This window comes from Phallusia mammillata, chromosome 2 (assembly GCF_965637545.1).
Source record: "Phallusia mammillata chromosome 2, kaPhaMamm4.hap1.1, whole genome shotgun sequence".
NCBI lineage: Eukaryota > Metazoa > Chordata > Ascidiacea > Phlebobranchia > Ascidiidae > Phallusia > Phallusia mammillata.
The window spans coordinates 5,770,842-5,794,665 of NC_137253.1; the positions used below are offsets into that span (position 1 = coordinate 5,770,842).

Genomic DNA, 23,824 nt, shown 5'->3' on the forward strand with positions numbered 1-23,824 from the left:
AATTCTTGATTTTTTTCTAAAGATAGAGTTTAAAAGTTGAAACTTTCTGGCTATGATTTGCATAGTGTTTTGTTTAACTGACTTTTAGTTCCCTGTCTCATAGGTTAATGGTGACTTGTTGTTTCTGTTGTGTTATATGTGAATCAACTGACAGAATGAAAAACATTATAACTTTTGCTTTATTGGTGATAATCATTCAAGATGTTGAAGGTTAACAGTACAACAGTTATATAAATGACTTGTTATTAGAAAAGTTGTAAATAAGAGTTGTTGAGTCAATTAAATTATCAATAAACTATAAAAGGGTGTTACGAATTCCAAATGTTTCATTTGTTTTATTGCTTTCTGTCTAAATCAGTGGTTCCCAAACTGGGGTCCGCGGTCCTTTGGGGGTCCGTGAGGCAATTTTGGGGGGACCACAAAGCGGTTGAAGTAATTCTATAATCTTATTTGGCGTCAGTTTGTGCCAATAAATAAGTTTAAATCAAAGTAGAATTGAGAATCGACTGTCTCCATTGCTAAACAATGGCCTTTATTGAATAACAACTATCAAAAATGCAATTGTTCGCGCAAAATTGTAATGTTTTTTTCATGTTTTTGGATCTCAATTGCTGTCTTTGGATGATTGTTATGCGCAATTTTGCATAACTAGCGGGTCATTCCATGTCAACTGCCCAGGCCATATAACCCACCCCCTCAGATTTTTATCAAATTTCATATGTCCATGCAGCTAGTTACACTGATTTCAACAACAACAAATTTTTTGAAATCTATCAATGTTTCACGAAGTTATGACATTTTGAAAATATATCAAATATGTGATCACTGCAGCGACGCGCATCAATGCTTTTTGATAATACTGTGTTTAAAATGTCATATTTCTTTCTAATTTGTATATTGTGGTCATTTTAGTAGGTTAGGTGAACCTTTAGGACATTCTCAATCACCTCATTACAGTTTTTCATGTTTTTGAAATATGGGTCAGTAATTAAAGGGGGTTCAGTTTGGGGGTATGCGAATGTGCATTCATGCGTAACGACAACTTTAAAAGCTCATATCTTGAAGAGCACACTAGCTAGAAAGTTAAGTAATGGCTCAAATGAAAGCTCTTGCTGAGTTCTTTCCTTGTTCTTAATTTTATGATGCTTCTCTGTAATTTGTTTAAAGGAGGGTCATAATAAAACACAGGTTCATTTTTCGGATATTTTTGTGATACTGCTTCTATTATCTATACTTTATGTGCCCTAATTTGTTTTTAAAAGTTGTTAAGATGCAAAAGTGTAGTGCAGGTGTCTCACTGGATACTGAATGCCACAAAAAGACATATCCAACACAAAAACTAGGTATTTAACCAATTGACTTTCTAACAGATGAAGAGCAAGTGCTTCTGAATATTTGAGTTGCTGCTGATAAGGGTAATGAATGTTGTTTGAAGAACGTATGTATTTTCCACAGGTACAATTACATTGGTCGGTACCCTTTCTTGCAGAAGAAGTGTTGTGATCCTTTTCAAGTTCACAGTTAACCAGTCAAAAATCGTAATATACGTCCTATCACTTGGGAATGTTACCAAAATATAAAAATTGTATTTTAAATATTGTAACAGAAAAAAAAAGGTGTGTGCCAAAATGCAGTACAAGACTTAAAGAAACTATCCTTAAAATGTATCATCAAATGAAGAAGCTTCGAGTTCCACTGACAGTGAAATATGTAACATTGCATCTACTGTTAAAGCAAACGCATCTTTCAGCAAGCTTAATGAAAGTTTACCGAGCGTTGAGGTGATTACCTGTGAAGTTGCATAGTGTGCCTTCAAGCAGTAACATTTTGTATGGGCAAAGAAAATTATGTCAAATTCATGATACCCTTCATGCAAAGATGTCCAATTTTTTTAATGTCAGTGATGTAGACCTATAGCAAGACCAACCTGACACTAAAGACGAAGACAAAATGAAAATAAAATCTTTTGACAACATTATCTCTAAAATGAAAAAAAATTAGGAACAGTGACAGTACGATAGCAGAAAAAATACAAGTCCCCACAATGATACCCAAGCAACTGGTCAAGAGAAAAGACTACCTCAAAAGGGAAAATCACACCTTTTCACGGTACAATGTTTAAATTGTAATTTTTATATTTTTGGTAATATTCCCAAGTGATAGGACGTATATTACGATTTTTGACTGGTTAACTGTGGACTTGAAAAGGATCACAACACTTCTTCTGCAAGGAAGGGTACCGACCAATGTAATTGTACCTGTGGACAATACATACGTTCTCCAATCAACATTCATTACCCTTATCAGCAGTAACTCGAATATTCAGAAGCACTTGCTCTTCATCTGTTAGAAAGTCAATTGGTAAAATACCTTGTTTTTGTGTTGGATATGTCTTTTTGTGGCATTCAGTATCCAGTGAGACACCTAAACTAAACTTTTGCATCTTAACAACTTTTAATAACAAATTAGGGCACATAAAGTATAGATAATAGAAGCAGTATCACAAAATAATCCGAAAAATGAACCTGTGTTTTATTATGACCCTCCTTTAAACAAATTACAGAGAAGCATCATAAAATTAAGAACAAGGAAAGAACTCAGCAAGAGCTTTCATTTGAGCCATTACTTAACTTTCTAGCTAGTGTGCTGTTCAAGATATGAGCTTTTAAAGTTGTCGTTACGCATGAATGCACATTCGCATACCCCCAAACTGAACCCCCCTCAATTACTGACCCATATTTCAAAAACATGAAAAACTGTAATGAGGTGATTGAGAATGTCCTAAAGGTTCACCTAACCTACTAAAATGACCACAATATACAAATTAGAAAGAAATATGACATTTTAAACACAGTATTATCAAAAAGCATTGATGTGCGTCGCTGCAGTGATCACATATTTGACATATTTTCAAAATGTCATAACTTCGTGAAACATTGATAGATTTCAAATATATTTTTTTTTTGAAATCAGTGTAACTAGCTGCATGGACATATGAAATTTGATAAAAATCTGAGAGGGTGGGTTACATTTTGCCATTTTTCTGGGATGTTTGACATGGAATGACCCTAGCTAAAATCCTGCAATCAACTTCCTTTTTTAGGAAATACACATTTAGGCTAAGGGCTGCGAGCCCTCGAAATAATGGCAAAGGGACCGTTTTGAAATAAATATGAAAAAGTTTGGGAACCACTGGTCTAAATTGTTTTTAGATAAGCAGTGTGCAACACTCAAGAGCATACATTATGAGACTTTTTTACACAGGCGACATCAACAGTTCATTTCTTCGCCTGATCTCAGGATTTACATCCACAAAACACCTCAAATATCCCAAGAGCAAATACATAACAGTGGCATTGGTTGAAGGTGTATTGGCATCTGGTGGTAGTTGTACAGTAAGTGCGAAGAAGTTTAAACACCCACCACTCACCAGCATTCTATATAATAGTCAATATATAATACCTAGACTTTTTGTTTTACATAAAACAAAGGTTTGATGAACAATTTTTGCTTCAAACTATAAACCTGAATAGTGTTTAACTTTTATCATTAAGAAATTGACATTCGAGTTACTTGCTAATTCCTACATAAAATCTTGTTCATGATTATAATTAAAATTAAAAAAAAATATTAGTGAGGTATTTTTTTCCCATCACATGTGCTTTTTAGTCACATTCGAAACAAATAAGACTTCAGGCCTCTTAAAACTTTGAAAAAAACACTTTCAGATGTCATGTAAGGACAGAAATCCAAGTTTGCACAGAGTTATGCATATTGATGCTGGGGTCTCATGTTCAGGAGTGGTGGCATTTACATGTTTCAACATTTCTTTGGATTGTTCCCATACTGACACTGGAACAAACTATGTCATTTTCATGCTTGTTGCAGGTACAGCTAAGCTTGGTGCTTATTTTTTTACTCACAAACTTTTTCCTTATCATACTGTATGTTCTGTGTTAACGAATGTGATTATATATTCCACACCATTTTCTTATGGTAAAAGAAATTCAGTTTATTGAATGTTCTAGCTAAAAGCTTAATAACACTGGTGCCCACTCACCGGAAGGTGCTGCCTCTTTAGATGTTTATGTCACCATCTGCATGACAAACAAGTTTTGCGTTTGTTGGGTAAATTCCATTTAAAAAATTGTCTCTTTATTAAAATATCAAATGACTTTTAAAGCTGGTAAAACGATGGTTCCCAAACTGGCAGGAAAAAGTTTTTTGTCAATTTTGAAAGCATATGTTACATTTAATTAAGTGGGTCCCTATGTTTAAAAGGGTTGGTAAATTGGCTGCACATCTAACCTCACTTTATACAGCTTATTGTTTTTTCATTGACTTTTTCACTCAACCAAAAATGGTACATTTGTAAGAACATGTTGTGCTTTCTGTTTATCGATGCAGTTTGCCTTATTGAATGTTAACTTGACTGAAATAAGTATGTTTACACTTTAGAGTTGTCAAAAAACTTGAATGCTACTACAAATGTGATTCCATATGCCAGTCTTCCCATCACAATCTCTGCCCCAATTCATTTGATTGCATCATTTTATGAATGGAGATTTGACTGCCCGGTGAACAAATGCAATTTTGTGCTAACGATCAGAAGAATCAAATATGAAACCAACAATGAACACCTGTTTGTGAGTATTGTAATAACATAATTAAGTTTAAATCAAGCTTACTGGTACTCCAATTAAAAACAATCGTGGAGATAATTGTTTTTTGTAAAGAAGCAGCTGTGAATGATTTTACGAACTATAACAGGTTAGAGTAGTAAGAGATCTTGCTAGAAAAACAAGCGTTATGACTAAGTAGTATAGCGTGAGTGGATATGATTTTATCATTGAATCAAATTAGGGATGGGCTGAGCTGAGCCAGAACCCGAGTTCTCGGTACCGAGCATCACTGGTTTAGATGCACCGTGCTGGGCCGAGCAGTTGCACAAACTGACCCGAGTCTTAAAATTGCATTTTCATGTCCTGCTAACATACAAAACGAGTGTTTCCATGTCTTTACAGCTTTATACACCGCTGGTCACCTAACGACAAAACTAGGGTGTAATAAAGAATGTTTGTGATGTTAAAAATGCACCTAGCATTTAAGTGAGTCGGTTCTTGACCAAACAGAATGTTTGCTGTTTGGACCCATACCAAGATAAAATTTTACATTTTTATTGTGTTGCTTATACTGCTATTTTGTACACAAGATAACATCAAAGACTGCTGATGGAACTTTGACATATTGCAATGAATTCCCATCACCAACCAACTATGTCCGATTAACAACAGAAGGAAAACATGCTTACATACAACTACAAGTTAAGTCGAAACAACCAAGAAACATGAGACGCTTTATTGCTTCGGTTGATGCAGGTATATGGCAGCAATGTGGGGATTTACAAAAAAATGCTTTCAGTTGTGTTGTATATTGAAGTCATTCTTTATGTGAAATATCCATGGCTTATGCAATTTGACTTAAATTAGGTCAGATATGGCCAAGGTAGCACTGTTTTAACTATTTTTTTCTTGTAGACTACATCAAGACTACGACCACTGCAACCACAACCATGACAAAACGGTAAAAATGACACATACTGGTGATCCGAGTTTAAAAAACGTTTCCTACCTAGGGATGTTCAAAGTAGAATATCGAATCCGTTGGTTTCGAATCCATTTTTGCCGTTTATATCGGGTAATTGGTGTGCTCTCGCCGTTGGTAAACACATGCGTTACGTTTTTACTTCGACTCCCGGTGATTGTACCAGTTGCAAAAAGACTGTCTCTGTCAATTCAGTGAACGCTGTAACAACGTCATAGCGCCGCGTCTAATTTGTTTTCCGACTTTGACAACAAAAAACATTGTAAGAATGGGATTGTCTGTTAATATTGCAAAAACAGTGAAGAAATCCCAAAGCATATGACGTTTGGGCCATTTCTTAACCCCATACAAACATAGTTTAATTTGGGACTTAAAAATTAATGACCCTATGTCCCAACTGTTCCGCAAGAGTGCCTCTTTTGCATTTGGTAAAAACAAACATTATACATTTGTACACCAGGGAGTCTATGTCAGTCAGCTGCCACCAGACAAATCCAATTACCTCAACATGCTTTTAACATAGTTACTCTTCCTGAAAGCAGTACAAATCACTAAATAAAATGTCTTGTAAGTTTTGACCGTAAGCTAATTCTTCTGTTAAGTTTTTCTCAGTGTTTTTTTTATATTTTGGTTATTCCTTTTTTACATTTTTAATGAAACATATTTTTTATAAAGATGATTGCACAGTCAAAAATAATATAAGACATAGATTCGATATTCTAGATTCGAAACAAATATTCTAGAATATCCACTTATTCTACTTTGAACATCCTTAGTCCTACTACATATCCGTAAACAGACAAACAAATAAAAATTGTTTCCTCATTTAGGTCAACTAATGCCCCCAGACTTTTTGCAAGGCGGTTTGAACTGCAACTATACGAGTCAAACTTGGGGTCAACGATTTCCGTTGATTCAAACTTAAACAGCTCAAGCATAATTTATGCGAGAATCCTTACCGCAACCTCAGAAACTGGAGGAAACAAAGGGCATAACCTTCAGGTGAGATCGGCTGTCAGGATTGTTTGTGTTGTGGTGGCTATTTTAGGGCTAGTAGAATAAGTGGTTTGTTCCATTTTTCTTTTTACTGCAAGAGGGCGCCATATAGTTACCAAGCCTAACGCTGTAAGGCCGTTGCCTTGATGCAGTGGATCCTGCCCTTTCTATGGCCGCATACCACTTTGAGGTCGTCATCGCACACAACCTGTGTTTTGAAATAAATGTTTTTAATCACACAACTGTTATATGCTGAATCTAAAAATGTAGTACAACGAAAAAGCTCAACACACTAGTGCGTAATCTATATATAATGCGAGACAACACGTTATTTGACACAATGTATTGTAAATCATGTTTCATTTTCGAAATTGTAGAAAAAAGAATTTAAAATTAATACATTTGATGCGCTTTTTGTACTTGCAGTGCATCTTAATTCCCTGGAAACTAGTTGAATGGTGACCGCAATTCGTTTTTGTTTTACTTGTGAAAAAACAATTCAAAACAAAATATTTTGTCCACAATAAGCTACTAGCGTCCTAATTTTGCACCAGCATAGCAAGTGATACGCAACCCGGTGTTTTAACTAACAAACGTTTTATGTCAAAAAAGCGATTTGTGTGCAAAAATACGGAACAAATAAGTAACCGAAAGGTGTTCACGTGCCACCAGAAATGTCGTCGCGTACCACGGTTGGGCACCTCTGTCCTAATATTTACATAGACAAAGTATTCGGACAGTGTAATGGGTAATTCGTTTTGTTACTTTACATTTCTGATTTACTTTGAACCATAAAATGTAGTGGCTGCAAACCTGCAAAATTTTCTGTTGTTTTTAATTTTTTTGTAACGCAAAAAAATTGTTGTAGATTAAACAGTGTTGGATGAATTTGGAGTCCCGTGGAACGGTAATTGATGTTCGTCTTGCAGATAGGTAACATTAAAATTAATTCGTAACCCCGCTTTTTAGTCATGTTGTCGCATTTAGATGCACCACAAATGCAAAATCTGAACTAAATGCTTCGCTGGATTTTATTGTGCTTCGGCCGTTGGACTTCATCAAAACTATGGACTCAGTTGATTACGTTACAATCACATGCAAAGCTCAGGTACAGTAAACCAAAATAGAAACGAAAATATTTAATTACCAAATATAAGACTACCAAGCAAAAACAAATTACCCTAACAACCTGGGTCATGGTGTTACAGCTAAACGGATTAAAACATTTGACTTAACATTTCAATACATAGAGTTACCTTTGCGGTTTCTGGGACCTAAAACGTGATAGTTTTACACTGCGTGTAAACAAACCCGGCACTCAGTCCACTGGAGGCGCCGGGGAACAATTTGTCACCCGATAGGGAATTGGGAGGACTGTAAAAAAATAGGAGAATGACTTTGTTTTTGCTTAGTAGTTATAAAACTCTAATGAAACTTTCAGGTCTATTGTTTTACAAGCTAAAGCATTTTTTTTTATTATTTAAATAGCGTAACAACAATTAGTGCTCTTTTAACAGATTTTATTATATGCTACGGAGCACTACAAAGCACATAATCTTGCTTTTGCAGACAAACTGTTCACTTTCCGGGGAAACAGCACAAGCTACAAGAAACATCACAGAAATAAGTAAACGTTTAATCCGAAACATAAAGAAATGTAAGGTATATGCTACGAACGAACCGCCCAATGCTAAAAGTTTGTTGTGTAACCTAACGCTTTTCTTAACATGTAACCACAGAAAATAAGCTGTTGCCAGCTAAAATGTATGAACGAGTATTGCTCTTCCAGTAATTTTATTGTAAAAAAACGACGTTTCGACGGCCCATACAAGACACTGTCGTGTGGATAGTGACACATATTGAATGATAAAGTTTTTGTAAAACGGAGGAAGCATCGGTAACACATCAAAAAACAGCGATAACAAACATATGCGGTTACAAGTTTGCACCAATGGAACGGTAAAACGTAATTTAATGGTTTAAAACCATAATTACAAAACAAGTGCAAAAACAGTTAGAAGCTTCTGGTATGGAAAAATGGTTTATTTGCCCAAAAACAACATTACGCCCGCAATAGGATATTAAGCTAAACGTTGTAACCAAGCTTTGTAACCAATCCTCGTTGTACCGATAAAATTCAACTGTGCCTCTGCAGGCGTTGGCAGTTTGCAATAGGTATCAATCTAGAAATATTTTAGAATACATAAATCAAATCCAGAATCCTGTTCTGGTTTGCATACTAAAAGTTACGTTAACAAAACTTCTGTCATCCTAACCTTAACAGTTGGTCTGTATTTTAAATGTATTTAAATTAAGTTTAGTTTATTTTGCTGCATGACAAATCGTAGCGGCACGATTGCTCTAAAATATTTACCAAGCCTGGAAATAGCTGCGTAACGTTAAGACATTATAAAGCGCGACAAAGTAGAGAGCACAATTGGTGGATAAATGGTAAACACACCTGCAATTGCACCGTTAAGTGGCGGGACAATCATTAAAACTAATTCCAAAGTCGTTGCGTCTGATTTACAGACCTTTGACACAACTATAATTTTAATCAGAAAAGTAGAAAAAATGCAAAAAAAAAAACTAACCAAATCCTATTATCCGGTTAAATCATTGTTTTTGGACTGAGATTGTTTTGGACTGAGATTGTTCCTAGTTGACTTTTTTTAAATTGACTATTTCCACATGTATCTATTTCCTGTGGTTGCAATTTAATGCAAAAATACTTTTACGCATTTTACGCACAATTTTGTAAAGTGTTGTTTATTTGCAGAAGAATGATGGCGGCTGTTCAGATCTCTGCGAAGCTAGCACGAAAAATGTCATGTGTTTATGCAAGGAAGGTCGCTTACTTGGCAACGACGGAAAAACCTGCCATGCTATCGTCATGACAACCAACATCACGACAAGTAAAGTGAAAAAAAAATTTTAAACTGTGTTTCCAAACAATAAACAAAAGATACGAACATGTCCACAGCCTGATCACAATACTGTTTCATTTTTATTTAAGTAACACAGTCCTAAATTGCACCATCTTAAATTGTTTTTCAACATGTATCTATTTTTAGGTATTCCGTTTTTATTTCAAAAACAGAATGTCTCAAACAATGTACAAATTACGACACTTCCCTCCCAATATAACGAATCACAATTTAACACGACTAAAGGTATATTTTTTCATTATTGTTTTTAATATATAAAATTGAAAACACTTCTGCTGCCAACTAAAACACTTTGGTAATGGAAAGTGCTATTTGAGAAAACAGTGTCTGAATCCATAATGTCATGACTAAGTGTCACAATATTTATTGTTAAATATTTGTTCAGTGATACTGTAAGGCAGACCAAAAATCACACCTCTGCCTATCAACTTTATGTAGTTTGATCCTTGTCACAGGAAATATACTAGCATTTTTTTTATATCACTGTAGCCCATTAGTTTTTTTAATTTCATTAAACCAACAGCCTGATTGACAGTAAATCATAAACATTGTTAGCTTTTCACCTACCATCTAGGTGTTACATATGATTTCTGACAGATGAACACGCTAATCCCTGGCTGGGGCAGTGGAGCCACCTGCCTGCTTGTTTTTAATGTTAAGTCCTGGGGTTCTAGGTACAATGTCTCAAACAATGTAGAACCTTATGTATTTGCTTAGTTATATTGTAAAGAAGTCTAAATATTTAGGCAGGAGACCAGTGCACCCTCCCTGCTATAGTTGGGATTAAGTCTCTGTGGCCCATCATTTAGTTGACTTGATTAAACTAATGACCTGGGTAACTTAGGATATAGATCAGTGTTTCGATTCTTTTCTTCCATATCATGTTTACACAACAAAATTATCAAAAAGTTAAAAATATAGTGTAAAATGGCAAAAATGTTTAATATTTATTAAACCTAATATTAATAATTAGCAGCCCATAGTTAAAAGACAAAACAATAACATGATACAAGTACAAGTAGAAGACTAGTGAATACGACGCAATATTATTAAAAAGAGTTATAAATGAAAGATATTTGCTTTCTTTTACTGGTTAGTGGCACCTGAACAATGTTTGGGAATCCATGATCTTTACTTAAAACAACTATTTTAAATACAACAATTTTATAAGAAAAAAGTCATCGGTTTTAAGGCGACTGGCAACATTTTAAAAATTCAAACATAATTTGGAAATATGTATGCCTTTTGTTTGATTATGCAGCGCTGTTACATTTTGTTAATATTCCTTAAATTTTGTACAGGTAATCAAATGCACAACAAGGATGCCAAGGATCAACAAATGGAATCACTGAACACATTGTTCATCTGCTTATTTAGCATTTTGTTGTTGATTATTTTATCATTAGTGGTGTGCTGTATAAGAAAATAATGATTATGAAGTAAAATATTTATGGCCAGTAAATTTAACCATTGACCCTGTGTTGCTTCACAACAATGTAATTTAATGTCCTAGAGCAGGGGTCGGGAACCCGTGGCATGTGTGCCAAAGTTGGCACGCGGGGTGACTTTTCATGACACACCAACCAATTTACATGTTTGTATTGAAGTAGCAATTTGACCTGTTAAACTGCTTGTTAGTAGTTTTCATCATGCGATGATTAATAAACGTTTAAACGCGAGGTCATTACCACATGGCAACCCCTGTCCAAGAGGAAGTGTTTTTGTGATTATTACTGACTTGTTACAGTGGTCAAATTTCAAACTTTATATAATTTCTACCTTTTGCATATAACATATTCAGTAAATTTAGTAACACAAAATAGTACTAAAAATATTACTCCACTAAAAGCTGGTAGGCTATTATGACAATTTTAGTAAATATAACACTACTTTCCCTGAATATAAAACTGCTAAAAATGTTTACAAAAAGAAAATTATTTTTCCCTTATGGCTTGCACGTGTATACTGCACAATATTTTATTGTTTGTATGATTGTTTCTTTGTTAGACAGGCAATGGCTTAATGAGTTATGCTCACAGTCTGTTTGTGAGCTGCCTGCCTTATTGCTAGTCTGTTACATCCTTATTACGATTTTCTTTGATATTTGATTAGTTGGTTTGCATCTTCAGTCAACTTTGTCAATCATGTTTATTGTTATTCCATTGCTTGAAACAAACTAGTATAAAATATGTACAGGAGTGTAATACTCTTTGACAGACATACTCTTTATCAATATAACTTATAGTTTTGCCAAAGTAAGCAAAAATGCCAACGTTCCAGTGTCATTTATGTAAATCACTTTGGTTTTTTGATGTTACTAGAACAAGATTTTACATAATAAGTATGGAGGCTGGTACAAATTTTTGTATGAAGTACAACACGAAGTTTTATTTTGTATTTCGAGCAACAATGAACTGACCAATATCAACATTTTAAGTTGGAGCTCATGACAAATCTAAACACAAAATCTCTGTTTTGCTGAAACGGGTAAATTCCAATATATTTTTTAGCATTAAGAATCAGAAAATTAAAATTATTTACAAATACATGAACAGATAAATGCATATAGATCATTTACAAATTCTCTCTGCTTGATAAAACAACAAATAAACAGATCACAGATAGACTCTGTTTCTGAGGCCTGTCCAACAGCAGATTTCCTGTCAGATAAGTTTAATATGAAGCCATGCTGTTTTTTATTTACAGTTCCTCTTCATTGATTTTCCTGGGCAAGAAAAGTGGTTTCATTTTGTTCGATTACAAGAACATTTTATAATATAACAGTGCTTACCCCAGGAGGAAATTGGCTGCAGCAAATGGATCATTCAAGTCTGCAATTAAATGATCTGATATTGAGGATTGGAGTTACAAACTGCAAACCACAATGCATTTTAAACTACCAAGGTGATACTTAAGAGTTTTTGCATTATGTTTTGCAACTTCTAATCTAGTGTACATATTTTAATCAAGTGTGTAAATTTTTGCTAGAAATTTTTTGGCAATTTTATGTTTTTGTTTCAGTGTTTTTATTATTTTTTGTCCCAATGCTAACATCACATATCGAACCATTTTTTGAATCATTAAATCCTGTGTAGTTGCTCTATTTATGAGTTACCCTGCATTGAGTTTCATTGTGATGCTTGGATTTTTGTATCCTTAATATTTTTAAATATGCTTAACTCTGTCTAGCAGAATCATTTTATGCATTGTTTATGTACTACAACAGATTACGTGTTTTTTGATTCATTTGTTTCTTCTCTCCCATATAGACGCCACCATACCGGTCATTTACACTAATGGCAGGATCTGTGAAAACTACAAATTAGTCAATAATATTTTGACTCTACAAATATTTTTAAACCTTGTCAAATTGATCCAAAAACAAATTGTTGCACCAGTAAAAAACTTTTGACTGCTTTGATACTGTAATATGTATTATTAAAAGTGCTACACTAGTCTACCTGACATGCATTTTGCTTGTTTCTTCTCTCCCATATACACGCCGGGATATGGGTCTTTCATATAAAAATCAACCTCTGTGAAACCAAAAAAATTTGTGTAGCTTATCACATTTTGGTGTATAATGTTTACAGGATTTTTCTACCTGATGTTTGTTTTGTTTGTTTCTTCTCTCCCATATAGACACCACCGTAAGGATCATTCATGCTACAACCAGCCACAGTGGAAGCGTATGAAATACTATCTCTTGTTTCACCACATTTTGACCCTGCAAATGCAAGTATACCAGGAAGTTTGTTTGACTCAGCGTTATATTTCGTTTTTTTTTAATCATTTTTATTTCACCATGCTTAACTTGGCCACCAAACACAAAACTATTGAGTGATAAGTATTTGCATAGAAATATTTAATAGGAGTAAATCCACAAACTAACCTGCTTCTGTTTCATGAAAAACTAAGGCATCAGTTGCTTCATTCATTGCGTTTGCATCTAAATATGTGTTTTTTGATTTGTCAAATTCTTTCTTAAGTCAAAGGAATTGTTTTTCAAAAAAGGGACATCGGCTATAACCAGGGTTGCTATACCATACTTATTCCTAAGATTTGTCCTTATTTCGAATAGTCCTTATTTCGAAAATATGTCCTTGTTTTTGACCCCAGTCCTTTATTTTTCTTCTTTTCAACAATTACATGGAGCAGACCTAGTAAAATGACAGCCAAATCCCTGCGACAAGTAAAAGTAAACCTAAAGACCTAAACTGTCGTGAGATGCACGAAGTATTTTCTTTGAACAAGGAGTTAATGAAACAGATTATTTCTGGTATGTACTGGTATGTCATGACTCGTATAAATCCAAAAAAATATTTGTTTCGTTTCATTTGAAAATTAAATTTCTCGGTTGTCCTTATTTTGGTGCCCATGTCCATGGCCATCCTATAACTCTTGCTTTGGTAAAATTCAGACAAAAAAATAGCTTATTAGTAAACAACCCATTAAACATGTGCAATATATATGACTGTGTTTTTATTTTTACCTGTTTTTTGTCGCCAAGTACAAACATAAAGCCATGCATATAGATGTCAGTAAGAGGTTAAAAATAATAACCTAAAAATTGTAAATTGTGCTTACTTTTTGACTTTGTTAGTTTGTGTTTTAGATATGTAAGAAAAGTCAGAAGAAACAGAAAAGTTAATCCACTAATCGGTGCTCCAATTATCAGACTGTTGTTGATTTTGGGAATTGCTATTGAAAAAAAATTTTTTTTTTAACTTTGAAACAAAAAACAGTATGACAGGGTACACTGTTGTATTTGAGTTGTAAACTTTTCAAAAATAATAGCACATTTCTACATACCTGATACGGAATTTACCACAATGTAAATTTCTTTAACAGCTGTTGGTCCAAAACCATTAAAAGCATGACAACTTATGTTGGATGTAGAATTGAAGTTTCTCACCATTGTACAATTTGGTGAACCCTGAACCAATTTTTTATTCAAATTGTACCATGTGCATTTGGATGGAGGGTTTGAATCAACAATGCATCGAATGGTAAGATTGGAGTTTGGTTGAATTGTGAAGTGTTCAGCATTTTTTTTACAAGATCCCACAACAGTAAGGTTTAAAATGGTGGGTGCATCTAAAAACATTTAAACATAAGTATTACTAAAATATCTATCACTAAACTATATTCTGCCTAATACGGGTGGTTGGACTGAATTGACTGGTCCCACGCGCTAGTAACGTACATCTTTGTGCACAGAAAATTGGTAATGTTTGGAGCAAATGTGTCATTACGATTTATTTCAGCAAAAATCAAAAAAAAATTATGTTGTTTAGCCAAGTTTGTTCGCAAGACAAGCAGTTGGTTTTGATCTTGTGTCGGGCTTGAAACTCGAAAGAACAACCCCCAAGTCCGCAATTTGTGAAAACTGCCTTATTAGGCCCGAGAAAGCGAAATTTCCCAAGATGAAATTTCGTCATAAATGTGGCTGAGTGTGAAGTCAGTCCAGAAGCGAAACATTTTTTTAAAACTCAAGCCCGACAAGTTACAGACACTTTTGGCCCATTTGTTTTTTTACAGTACCCAGGACGCTCAGGGCGCACCGAAACAACCGGCTTTTTTTTTTCATGGGGTTAGAACCCAGGACACTCCCGGGGACGAATTCCAATCAGTTTTTTTATGTCTGTTTATGGGTCAGGCGCGCCGGACCATTCGGCCAATTGAACAACAATCGCGCTGTAGCATAAATAGCACCAGCACCACATACACTTTAAATACCGGCAGGTGGGGGTGTTGTTTCGCACTTGCTATATTTTTTAAGATTTTGCTTTGCATATACTTAAAGTTATGGAGATTAAGACCTGTTGTTTTGGGAAGCTACTATACCTCGCCATAGCCGATGGCAATACGCCTTTACACTGATTTCCAGATTTGTTTTTTGATATAAATCTACGTTTCACGAAGTTGACATTAATGAACTAACTTAGTACAAACACAAATGGGATCCGGCTGCAATTGTCGTCCGTAATAACATGATTTGGGCTACTCAGCAAAATGATATTTTAGTAAAGCCACAAATAAGCTTACATGTTTTTTGTGTTTGCCGCGCTGTTTCTGTGAAATTTCTAGATGCCTTTTTCTAATGTAAAAAACTTCACGGATTTTGGATCAATTGTTAAACAAGAAGTGTATTTGTTAACGACAAAAATCCCTAATTACAAACTGCCACACATTTTGCCTAATCTGATAATATGTTTAGTTTTGTTGTTAATATTTTTACACTTACTATAAACTTCTAGTCTTCTTCGGGATGAAGAAACAGTGCCATTCTTGAGTATAAGGATGCATTTAATACTTTCTCCATTGTGTTGTGGCTTGATTGTAAAGTTTCTATGAACCATCTACATTAAACAACTTTTAACACAAATCTTCACAATAATTGAAACGTGTGTAGGCAAGTTTATAATTACTTTACGTATCTTTTGCGACAAATAATGACAATACGAAATGCCATCGAGTTGATACTTAGAACCACCGTGAACTAAAATGTATTCCACAACGGTTTACAAAACTTGCTAAAATCATAGCAACTATTGTTTATTTCCACATATGCGCATTGTTGACTTAAAGCAGGGGTGGGGAACCTACTTAAAGTCGCGGGCCGCATGAATTGCACAACATTTATATTTTTTTATTCCGGCGGGCCAAATATTTTTTTTTATTTTTAGATTCCGTGTAAAATACCCAAAACACAAGTGGTTTGATATTTCATCGATACAGATTTGATATCTTCTTTGCTGCTACATGTTCGAAACAAGGTATACAGGTTTTTTACCTATATTTTAAACAAAAAATAAGTGTTTGTCCATTCTTTCTGAAACACCCTAGCGCCATTTTGCCGATCTGTCTTTTGTTCCAAGAAAATAATTTGAATAACAACATAAGAATTCACGCTAATAGCTCTAAAATCAATTTAAAACTAACACCGCATGGTAAAATTTGTTACTGCAAGCATTCGAATAACTGTTACGTTACAACCATAGCAAGCGGTTTAAAAGTGTGGCAATTTTAATTTTTGGCGTCATAATGTTGAATGGGGAAATTTACCAATAATGTCGAAGTCATTTCAACGAAATATTTGTACATAAACAGTATATTGTTTTTTTATGCTATGTTGTATACTGTTCTTTAACAAAATTGTGACGGGGCCACATTGAAAAGGCAAGCGGGCCGCAGGTTCCCCACCCCTGACTTAAAGCATTGTACCTTGGAACCAAGAAGAAACTTAAGTCTGCTCCCAGAAATGATGGTGTGATTTCCTTGTATACTACATGTAAAATTGGCAAATGTGTTTTTGGTCAGATTGAAAACAGCGTTCCCCGACAGAAGAACTGAATTATAAAACAAAACCATAAAACGTACACTAGTTTTGGATTAAATTTTATTATGTCGGTATTATCCTTCTGGGGATTTGCTACTTAATAAATTGTAAACCCTATTTTTAACCAGAATAATATCCATTTTTCAGCATAACTAACCGGTGACACATTGAAGACCATTTTCTCCTTCCCATGTGGCATTTGGCAAGCAAACTGTTGGTTGTGTTCTCTTTATACCCGATCCATACACTGGAGTTCCGTTGTGTGGACATTGAAACCATCCTTTAGAATTGTACTGACCAAAAGCATCATTTCTTTTCATAGGAATTGTGTTTAAATAGTCAAGGTTTCGACAAACTGCAATACAATTGAATTTAAAATAACACAGAAACGAATAAAACTGTGTTTATCACCACAAACGCTTAATTTTAACTTGAAATCGGTATCAGTAGGACCTAATCATTTTTTTTATTGCACGAAACGCATGCGTCAAATTAAACTAGTCAATGATGCTCTTTTAATTTCGGTTCGATCAAGCTAATAGAAATATACTATTACCGACATAAAATATTTTAATTAAAAAAAATATTGCTTCGAAATGGTCAGTTGTTCCGAGGGCAGAGAATAATTTACTAAAAACAGGAAAGACAAAATTGCCTTGGCGTGTCTTATTTGCCTCTAAAATACGTAACACAAAAAAATATAAAATTCACATTGCTACAAAACAATGCTAAAAAGTATAAAAAACTAACCATGAGCAAATAGAGTAAAGTTCCCTGTTGAACCTTCTGATAGCGGATTGCAAGCAGCAAGTACATGAAGTGTTTCTGTAATGGGTTGCACCTTAAATGTTGATGTCACATAGCTGGTATTTTTACTGCACGTAACATTACTCTGAAGTTGACAGTGCTCATTTTTTAAAAAGGGCATTGAAGTATTGTTGACGTTCCACCAACAAGTGACAACTCTGCTGGTAGTTGAGAAATACAAAACCGGAGAAAAATTAATTGACACATTTCCACCATTTTTTAATCCATTCGAGACACGAATCTTGTGTGTGTCTAAACAATGTACAAAACACAGGTTCTCTACTACAATGAATAGGATTGCGATTTTTATGCGGAAATAAGTTTTGCAATTTTAACAATGGTTTGTTACTTAACCAGTTGGACCGCATAGTGATTAAATTAAGAAAAAAAAGAATTTAATCTAACTCACTCAATTACGTTCTACTGCTTAGGCTACATTTTACTGAAAATACTTACCTGACTGATAAACGTTAGAAGCGACTACACCAATAAAAAAACAAGCTGCCCAGTGCATTTGTTTTCCTCTAGACACAACTGTGAACATAAATCCATTCGTTTTTAAAATGTGATGAGCTTTTTATTCATTACTGACATAAGATTTCTTGCAAATAACCTTGTTACAATCAGTTGGAACACTGTAGACATTTTCTGCAGTCAATCCTTTGGTGTCCTCTGTTTAATGCTTTGCAAACTTATATTTAGCAAGCGACCGCACGTAATTAGCAAATGCAAATTTAGCCTTAATTTGACATGATAATTTAATAATACATAGACATTCGGTCAGGTCACCTAGCTGTCAATCCTATTTCTGTTAGAAAGAGGTGTTTTAACAAAATTTACGTTAGGCCTGTCTTCATGTTAGAACCTACTTTGTAAGGACAAGACACGCAATAAAATGGGTCGCTAAAGGGGACAGAGCTTCTTAAAATTCGTTTATGCACTTTTGTTGGATTTGAACGAAACGTTTACAGCTGCTAAATATTGTCATGTAGATGTGTATTTTGTAATGTGTAACAGCGTATATTGTATACGGAGAGGTAAATCTAAATAAGTTTTTGGGTCGTGTTAAATTATTTGGCCTTACACTTGGCTGCCCTGCGCTCGCCCCGTAGTTTCTCTTCTGGTATCTTCCCAAGATTATTTTCACGTTTAATCAACAAGTAGCTTGTTTAATGCATTTTCAAACTACAAATAAACAAAGGTAGGCCTACCATACACGCGGATTGGTCGCAACTTTTTTCCTTTCATTTTTTTTAATGTAGGTGCGACCTATCCGTTCGACATAAGTGCAAATCGCCACCAAGTCGGAACAAAATTGAAAGTTTTCGGCTATTGTAAGTACCGTATTTTCCGGTCGGATTATTTGGCGGATATAACGTATTTATTCGAGTATACCACGCAAAATTTCACACTAATTTTTAATAAAAAATTGAAGGTGCGCGTTATAGACGCAAATTGTAGTGGAAATGTGCTATCGAATACGGGTGCATGCGCTCGTGCATGCACACACCAATGCGAGACAGTTTCATGAGCCCACACGCACATGCGACGGCTCAGCGTGCGTTGGATTTTCCCGCTTTGTTGAGAAAACATAGTTTTGGGGTTTTAATGCAATGCAATTCAATGCTAAAAAACAACCAATTGCACCAGATATTTATGCAAAAGAGCTAGGGAAAGGGCCTTTTAAATCCCTAGATTTTCGGTGCGAATTATGTGCGAGTCAACTCTAATTTACACTTTTTTTCACGTTTTTTTTTATGTCTGTATATGGGTCAGGCGCGCCAGACCATTTGGCCAATTTTTTTTTTTCACGGGGTTCGAACCCAGGACAATCCTGGGGAAGAATCCCGATCAAGGTTTTTTTTATGTCTGTATGTGGGTCAGGCACGCCAGACCATTCGGCCAAGTTCCTGCCCATTCGGCCAATTTAACACAAAACTAATAGTGCGACCTATACGGTGGCGCGACCTATCGGCGAGTATATACGGTAACTATTATTGCACGGGTATCTCATAAAATGCATTGTTAACAATTTCACACGCGTATGGGACAAAAATTCTGCTTGCAGAAATAATCAATGGTTACAAAAGTTGAATGTTTTGAGAGACATAAAAAATAAACAAGTTCTTAACTTTGTTATGTTGTAAAGTTAACTTTCTAATGTTGGTAAATCAGTTGTTTTAATGCAGTATAATTTCTCATATTAATGCAGTACACGTATTTCTTTATTGTATCACCCCTTGACAGCTTGTTGCCACCCCTACTGTACAAAACATGATGAAGATTTAGGATGACATACTAACATCGTAATTCATGTTAGCATCGGCCAACTTTACAAAATTACCAAATGCATGTCTTGCTCTTGCAGGGAAACATTTTGTTATGGTTATGTCTCTGTACAACAAACCTGTTGATTTGCCTGAATACTTTACTGTGTGAATGGAAACTTTTATTGCCACTCTAGGAGGCTTTTAACTAATCCGCATTTCATTTTACAAATGGATAGAAGGTGTTAGATAGCAACAAATCAAAATTGCGGTTGAGTACTAATAATGTACACAAAGGGTGAAGAAAACGTTCATGCGATCACGTGATCACTTGTTTGATATATGCGTTTATTTGTAATGTCAATCCACGATGCTCCACCTACCAACCATTACTCCACATTTCCACCTGGGTAGTCGACCGTGTTAAAGTATGACCGTACGGAAACGCCCTGCTGACATTCAGGTCAGCGTTAGTGTCACGTTCATAGGAATATCTGTTGTTTGTTGTCAAACATTCCCCGTCTGTTACAACACTGTGCCTTTTTTTCTTTTCTGTGTATTTTAACATTGCGAGACGAACAACATCTATCTAGTGAAAATGTCCCAATACCTCGCCGTTTAGCTTTTTGTAATCATGATGTCGTTTATTTTCTAACTGATGTATGATACAGTCAGAGTCATATTTAGTCGTTTGAGCTTTTTTTAATCATGATGTTCTTTGTTTTTCATGTTTTTCTCTGAAATCAGTGTGTTGGAGGGCCACACTAAATAGCTTGGTCGACCGAATTGTGGCCCGCGAGCCGCCTGTTGCACACCGCTGGTTTAGCATAATGGGCAGAATAGAACAGTGTGTTAATATTGTTTAGCATGGGACAGAATCTGTCAAGAACAAAAAGTGTTATAACTGATGAAAATAACAAAAGAGTTACAAGCAATAAATTACACAGTCTCGAAGTCGTTAAAAAATGTGTCTTTAGCACCAACGAACGTTTTTTTATCTTCAAACGTTATTACAGCGGAAATATTTTATCACGCGATATTTTAGGACTATTTGCAGGATTACTGTCATTTAAACATGTCAGTTGTGGCGTTGCTCGGTGACATTGTAGCAGACAAACTAGCAACTATATCCCAGATATCCACAATTGTAACCAAGGTTAAAAGAAATCCTAAACGACGAAAAAATATATAAAAGAAAATCGATAGAAATCATTTTGTACCGAATTTTTTTTTTTTGGTTCTCTTTAGCATCCAGATACCTTAATACGCTTGCGCAAAATAAGAATAATAAAAAAAAATAAGATGTTGCGCCAGCTGATTAAGCTTTCAACGCCGAATTAAACTTTTTCACAAGTTTAAACCCAATGTTTTTGAATACAAACCCCAAACAGCTTTTGTTTTGTTTTGCAGATACTTTCGGCGGTGATTCAACTAAGTTGTTATGACTGTAAGTTGATTAACTTCGCCATGGACGGTCCCAAGCCCGTGTAAAGAAGGAGGGTTGGAGTTGGGCAAGAAACCGAACCCGTAAATCAACTTACAGTGTCCAAATTACAACTATTATGCTGCGCATATTTGAAAAGTGTAAATGTTTAACACTGGTGGCGTTCATTGGAATCCTGGTTGCTGAAGGTTGGTCTACGTCAGCGGTTCCCAAACTGGGGTCCGTGAGGCAATTTTGGGGGGACCGCGAAGCGGTTAAAGTAATTCTATAATCTTATTTGGCGTCAGTTTGTGCCACGAAATAAGTTTAAAATCAAAGTAGAATTGAGAATCGACTGTGTCCATTGCCAAACAATGGCCTTTATTGAATGACAACTATCAAAAATGCAATTGTTCGCGCACAATCGTAATGTTTTTTGTCCTGTTTGTGATGTCACATGCTGTCTTTGAATGATTTTATGTGCAATTTTGCTTAACTTGCTAAAATCCTGCAATCAACTTTCGTTTTTATGAAATACTCATTTAGGCTTAAGGACCGCGAGCCCTCGAAATAATGGCAAAGGGACCGTTTTAAAAAAAATATGAAAAAGTTTGGGAACCAATGGTCTACGTTTTACCGTCTGTTATCTAAGTGTCATAGTTTTGTCAAATACTCATATCAAAATAACAGGTTGTTTGCATTACACGCATTGCTAGGATTGTCTTTTTGTTTATTGCTGGAAATAATATGTTTTTTAACGAAATCATGTCTACATCGACTATTCAAACCAATTCTTGCAGTGGACCTCAGGTTCCATGAATATAATCTAGATACTAGACTACAAAAAAATAAGAGGACGCGCATTTTTAACGAGCCAAAACTCATACTTTCGATGCGTGGGTGAATTATCTATATTTATTCAAATATACAATTCAGCACTGGTGCAGGGATTATAACCGTCGTCGGTGTTATTTTTAATTTTCTGCAATACAAAATAGTCGATCAACTTGCCAAAGAAAAAGCGAAAATACAACTCACTATGTCATTATATTTTTCTATTATTGGTGTAGATAAGTGGTTTATTTCTAACGCATCTAAGGAAAGTTTGTTACATCATAGACAAGATAAAATTGCGATAATGCGCAAACAATTGCCTTCTTTTTGTTAAAATCAATGGGGCATTATTTGGAGAATCCTATACATTCCAAGAATGCTACTTCTCTAATTTAACGTTATATTTTTCAGGAGTTAATGTCAACTTTACAGTTTACCCTTCAACAAACCAGGCCAATGGGTCACCCGGAACAGTTACTGCAACAATTTCAAACGTTTCACCAAGCTTTCATGTGGTAACAGCGTACCTAAATAAAAACACCTACGACGACGTAAGATAAAAACATTTGTTCAGTGACATTTTTTTCGTTAGGGGCGTGAGCTATTACTTTGACAATTACCAACCATTTTTCGAATGGTTGGGGTTAAATTTGAAAAAAGTGCGACATGCAAAAAAGCGAAGAATCATTGATGTTGCAAGCACATTTTTTCATTTATATATATTTACGCTTATATCTAGACCAGGGGTCACCAAACTTTTTTACTGCGGGCCGGATAAGTTCAATAATAATTCGCGCGTGCCGCATAGTGTACATACCCCAGCACCGTTTTTCCAAACTTAGACCTCGAGGCGAAGTTTATAGGGGAGACAAAATATGGTCTTTCTACAATCCCATTTTAAACCTGGTCATCTTCAGAGCAATGCTTGTGTTACGTCACAAGTAACCAACGAAGGCAATTGTTTGTGCACAATTAACACTTGTTTGTGACGTAACACTTTGAGTCAATCCTGGACGCTGCAATACTATGTAACTAGGAAATTTCAATTTTACTTATCGCGACAGTAAAACTTTCGTAAGGAGTAGATTAATGTTTGAGTGTTACAAAGTTATCAGTACGATTTGGCAAGCCAAAAAAGTGTGGTCGAGGGCCGGATGAAATGACCTCGCGGGCCGGCAGGCCGCAGTTTGCTGACCCCAGATCTAGACCATGTCTTTATTACAACTTTTTAGATGATCGGATTTGCCGTATTACAGGGTGGTTTGAAAAATTGCTTCAACAAATCGGTATCGGACATGTATTTAAGGTATACATATAAAATTATTTTTTTTTTACAACGAAATAGTTTATTTTATGTAATTAACCGGTGTCAAGCACATCTTTTGAAATAAGACTAATCTGTACATTTTTAACTCATTCAACACACACCCTTGAATGGAGCAATAATTTTTTAAAAAAGGGCTGACTAAAAATAATGCAAGCGTTGTTTCGCAATATTCTTGCACTGTGCCCAATATTTGATTTCAACTGCAAACTCATACAATAGTTTCCGCTCTGTGTACGCTATACTCCATTTTAGATTATACCGGTGCAGAAAAAATCT

At 35.1% G+C, this 23,824-nt stretch overlaps 2 protein-coding genes and 1 long non-coding RNA gene across 4 annotated transcripts; 2 read left to right on the forward strand and 1 right to left on the reverse strand.

Moving 5' to 3' along the window:
- The first annotated feature begins 119 nt into the window (after positions 1-119).
- LOC145214543 (uncharacterized) lies at positions 120-11,776 on the forward strand. The gene is made up of 13 exons (XM_080083097.1): positions 120-210; positions 3,265-3,395; positions 3,729-3,888; positions 4,459-4,646; positions 5,213-5,378; positions 5,538-5,583; positions 6,435-6,606; positions 7,469-7,533; positions 7,588-7,708; positions 8,170-8,262; positions 9,380-9,515; positions 9,675-9,773; positions 10,850-11,776. The coding sequence occupies exons 1-13, from the start codon at positions 156-158 to the stop codon at positions 10,975-10,977; spliced, it is 1,560 nt and encodes a 519-aa protein (XP_079939223.1). The 5' UTR covers positions 120-155; the 3' UTR covers positions 10,978-11,776.
- Positions 11,777-11,975: 199 nt separating this feature from the next.
- Positions 11,976-14,466, reverse strand: LOC145214544 (uncharacterized). Of its 2 annotated transcripts, XM_080083099.1 has the most exons (7): positions 14,361-14,466; positions 14,136-14,249; positions 13,441-13,497; positions 13,153-13,275; positions 13,010-13,084; positions 12,340-12,379; positions 11,976-12,273 (listed from the first exon to the last, which is right to left on the reverse strand). In XM_080083099.1, exons 1-7 carry the CDS (start codon positions 14,464-14,466, stop codon positions 12,249-12,251), a joined length of 540 nt encoding a protein of 179 aa, XP_079939225.1. In that variant the 3' UTR covers positions 11,976-12,248. The 2 variants fall into 2 exon arrangements, with proteins under 2 accessions (XP_079939225.1, XP_079939224.1); XM_080083098.1 differs by lacking the exons at positions 11,976-12,273; positions 12,340-12,379 and adding an exon at positions 12,459-12,854.
- A 49-nt stretch (positions 14,467-14,515) lies between these two features.
- On the forward strand, positions 14,516-17,416 carry LOC145214545 (uncharacterized). Its single transcript, XR_013857066.1, has 3 exons — positions 14,516-14,557; positions 16,238-16,327; positions 17,038-17,416. It is a non-coding gene; the product is annotated as an uncharacterized LOC145214545 (long non-coding RNA).
- Positions 17,417-23,824: the final 6,408 nt, after the last annotated feature.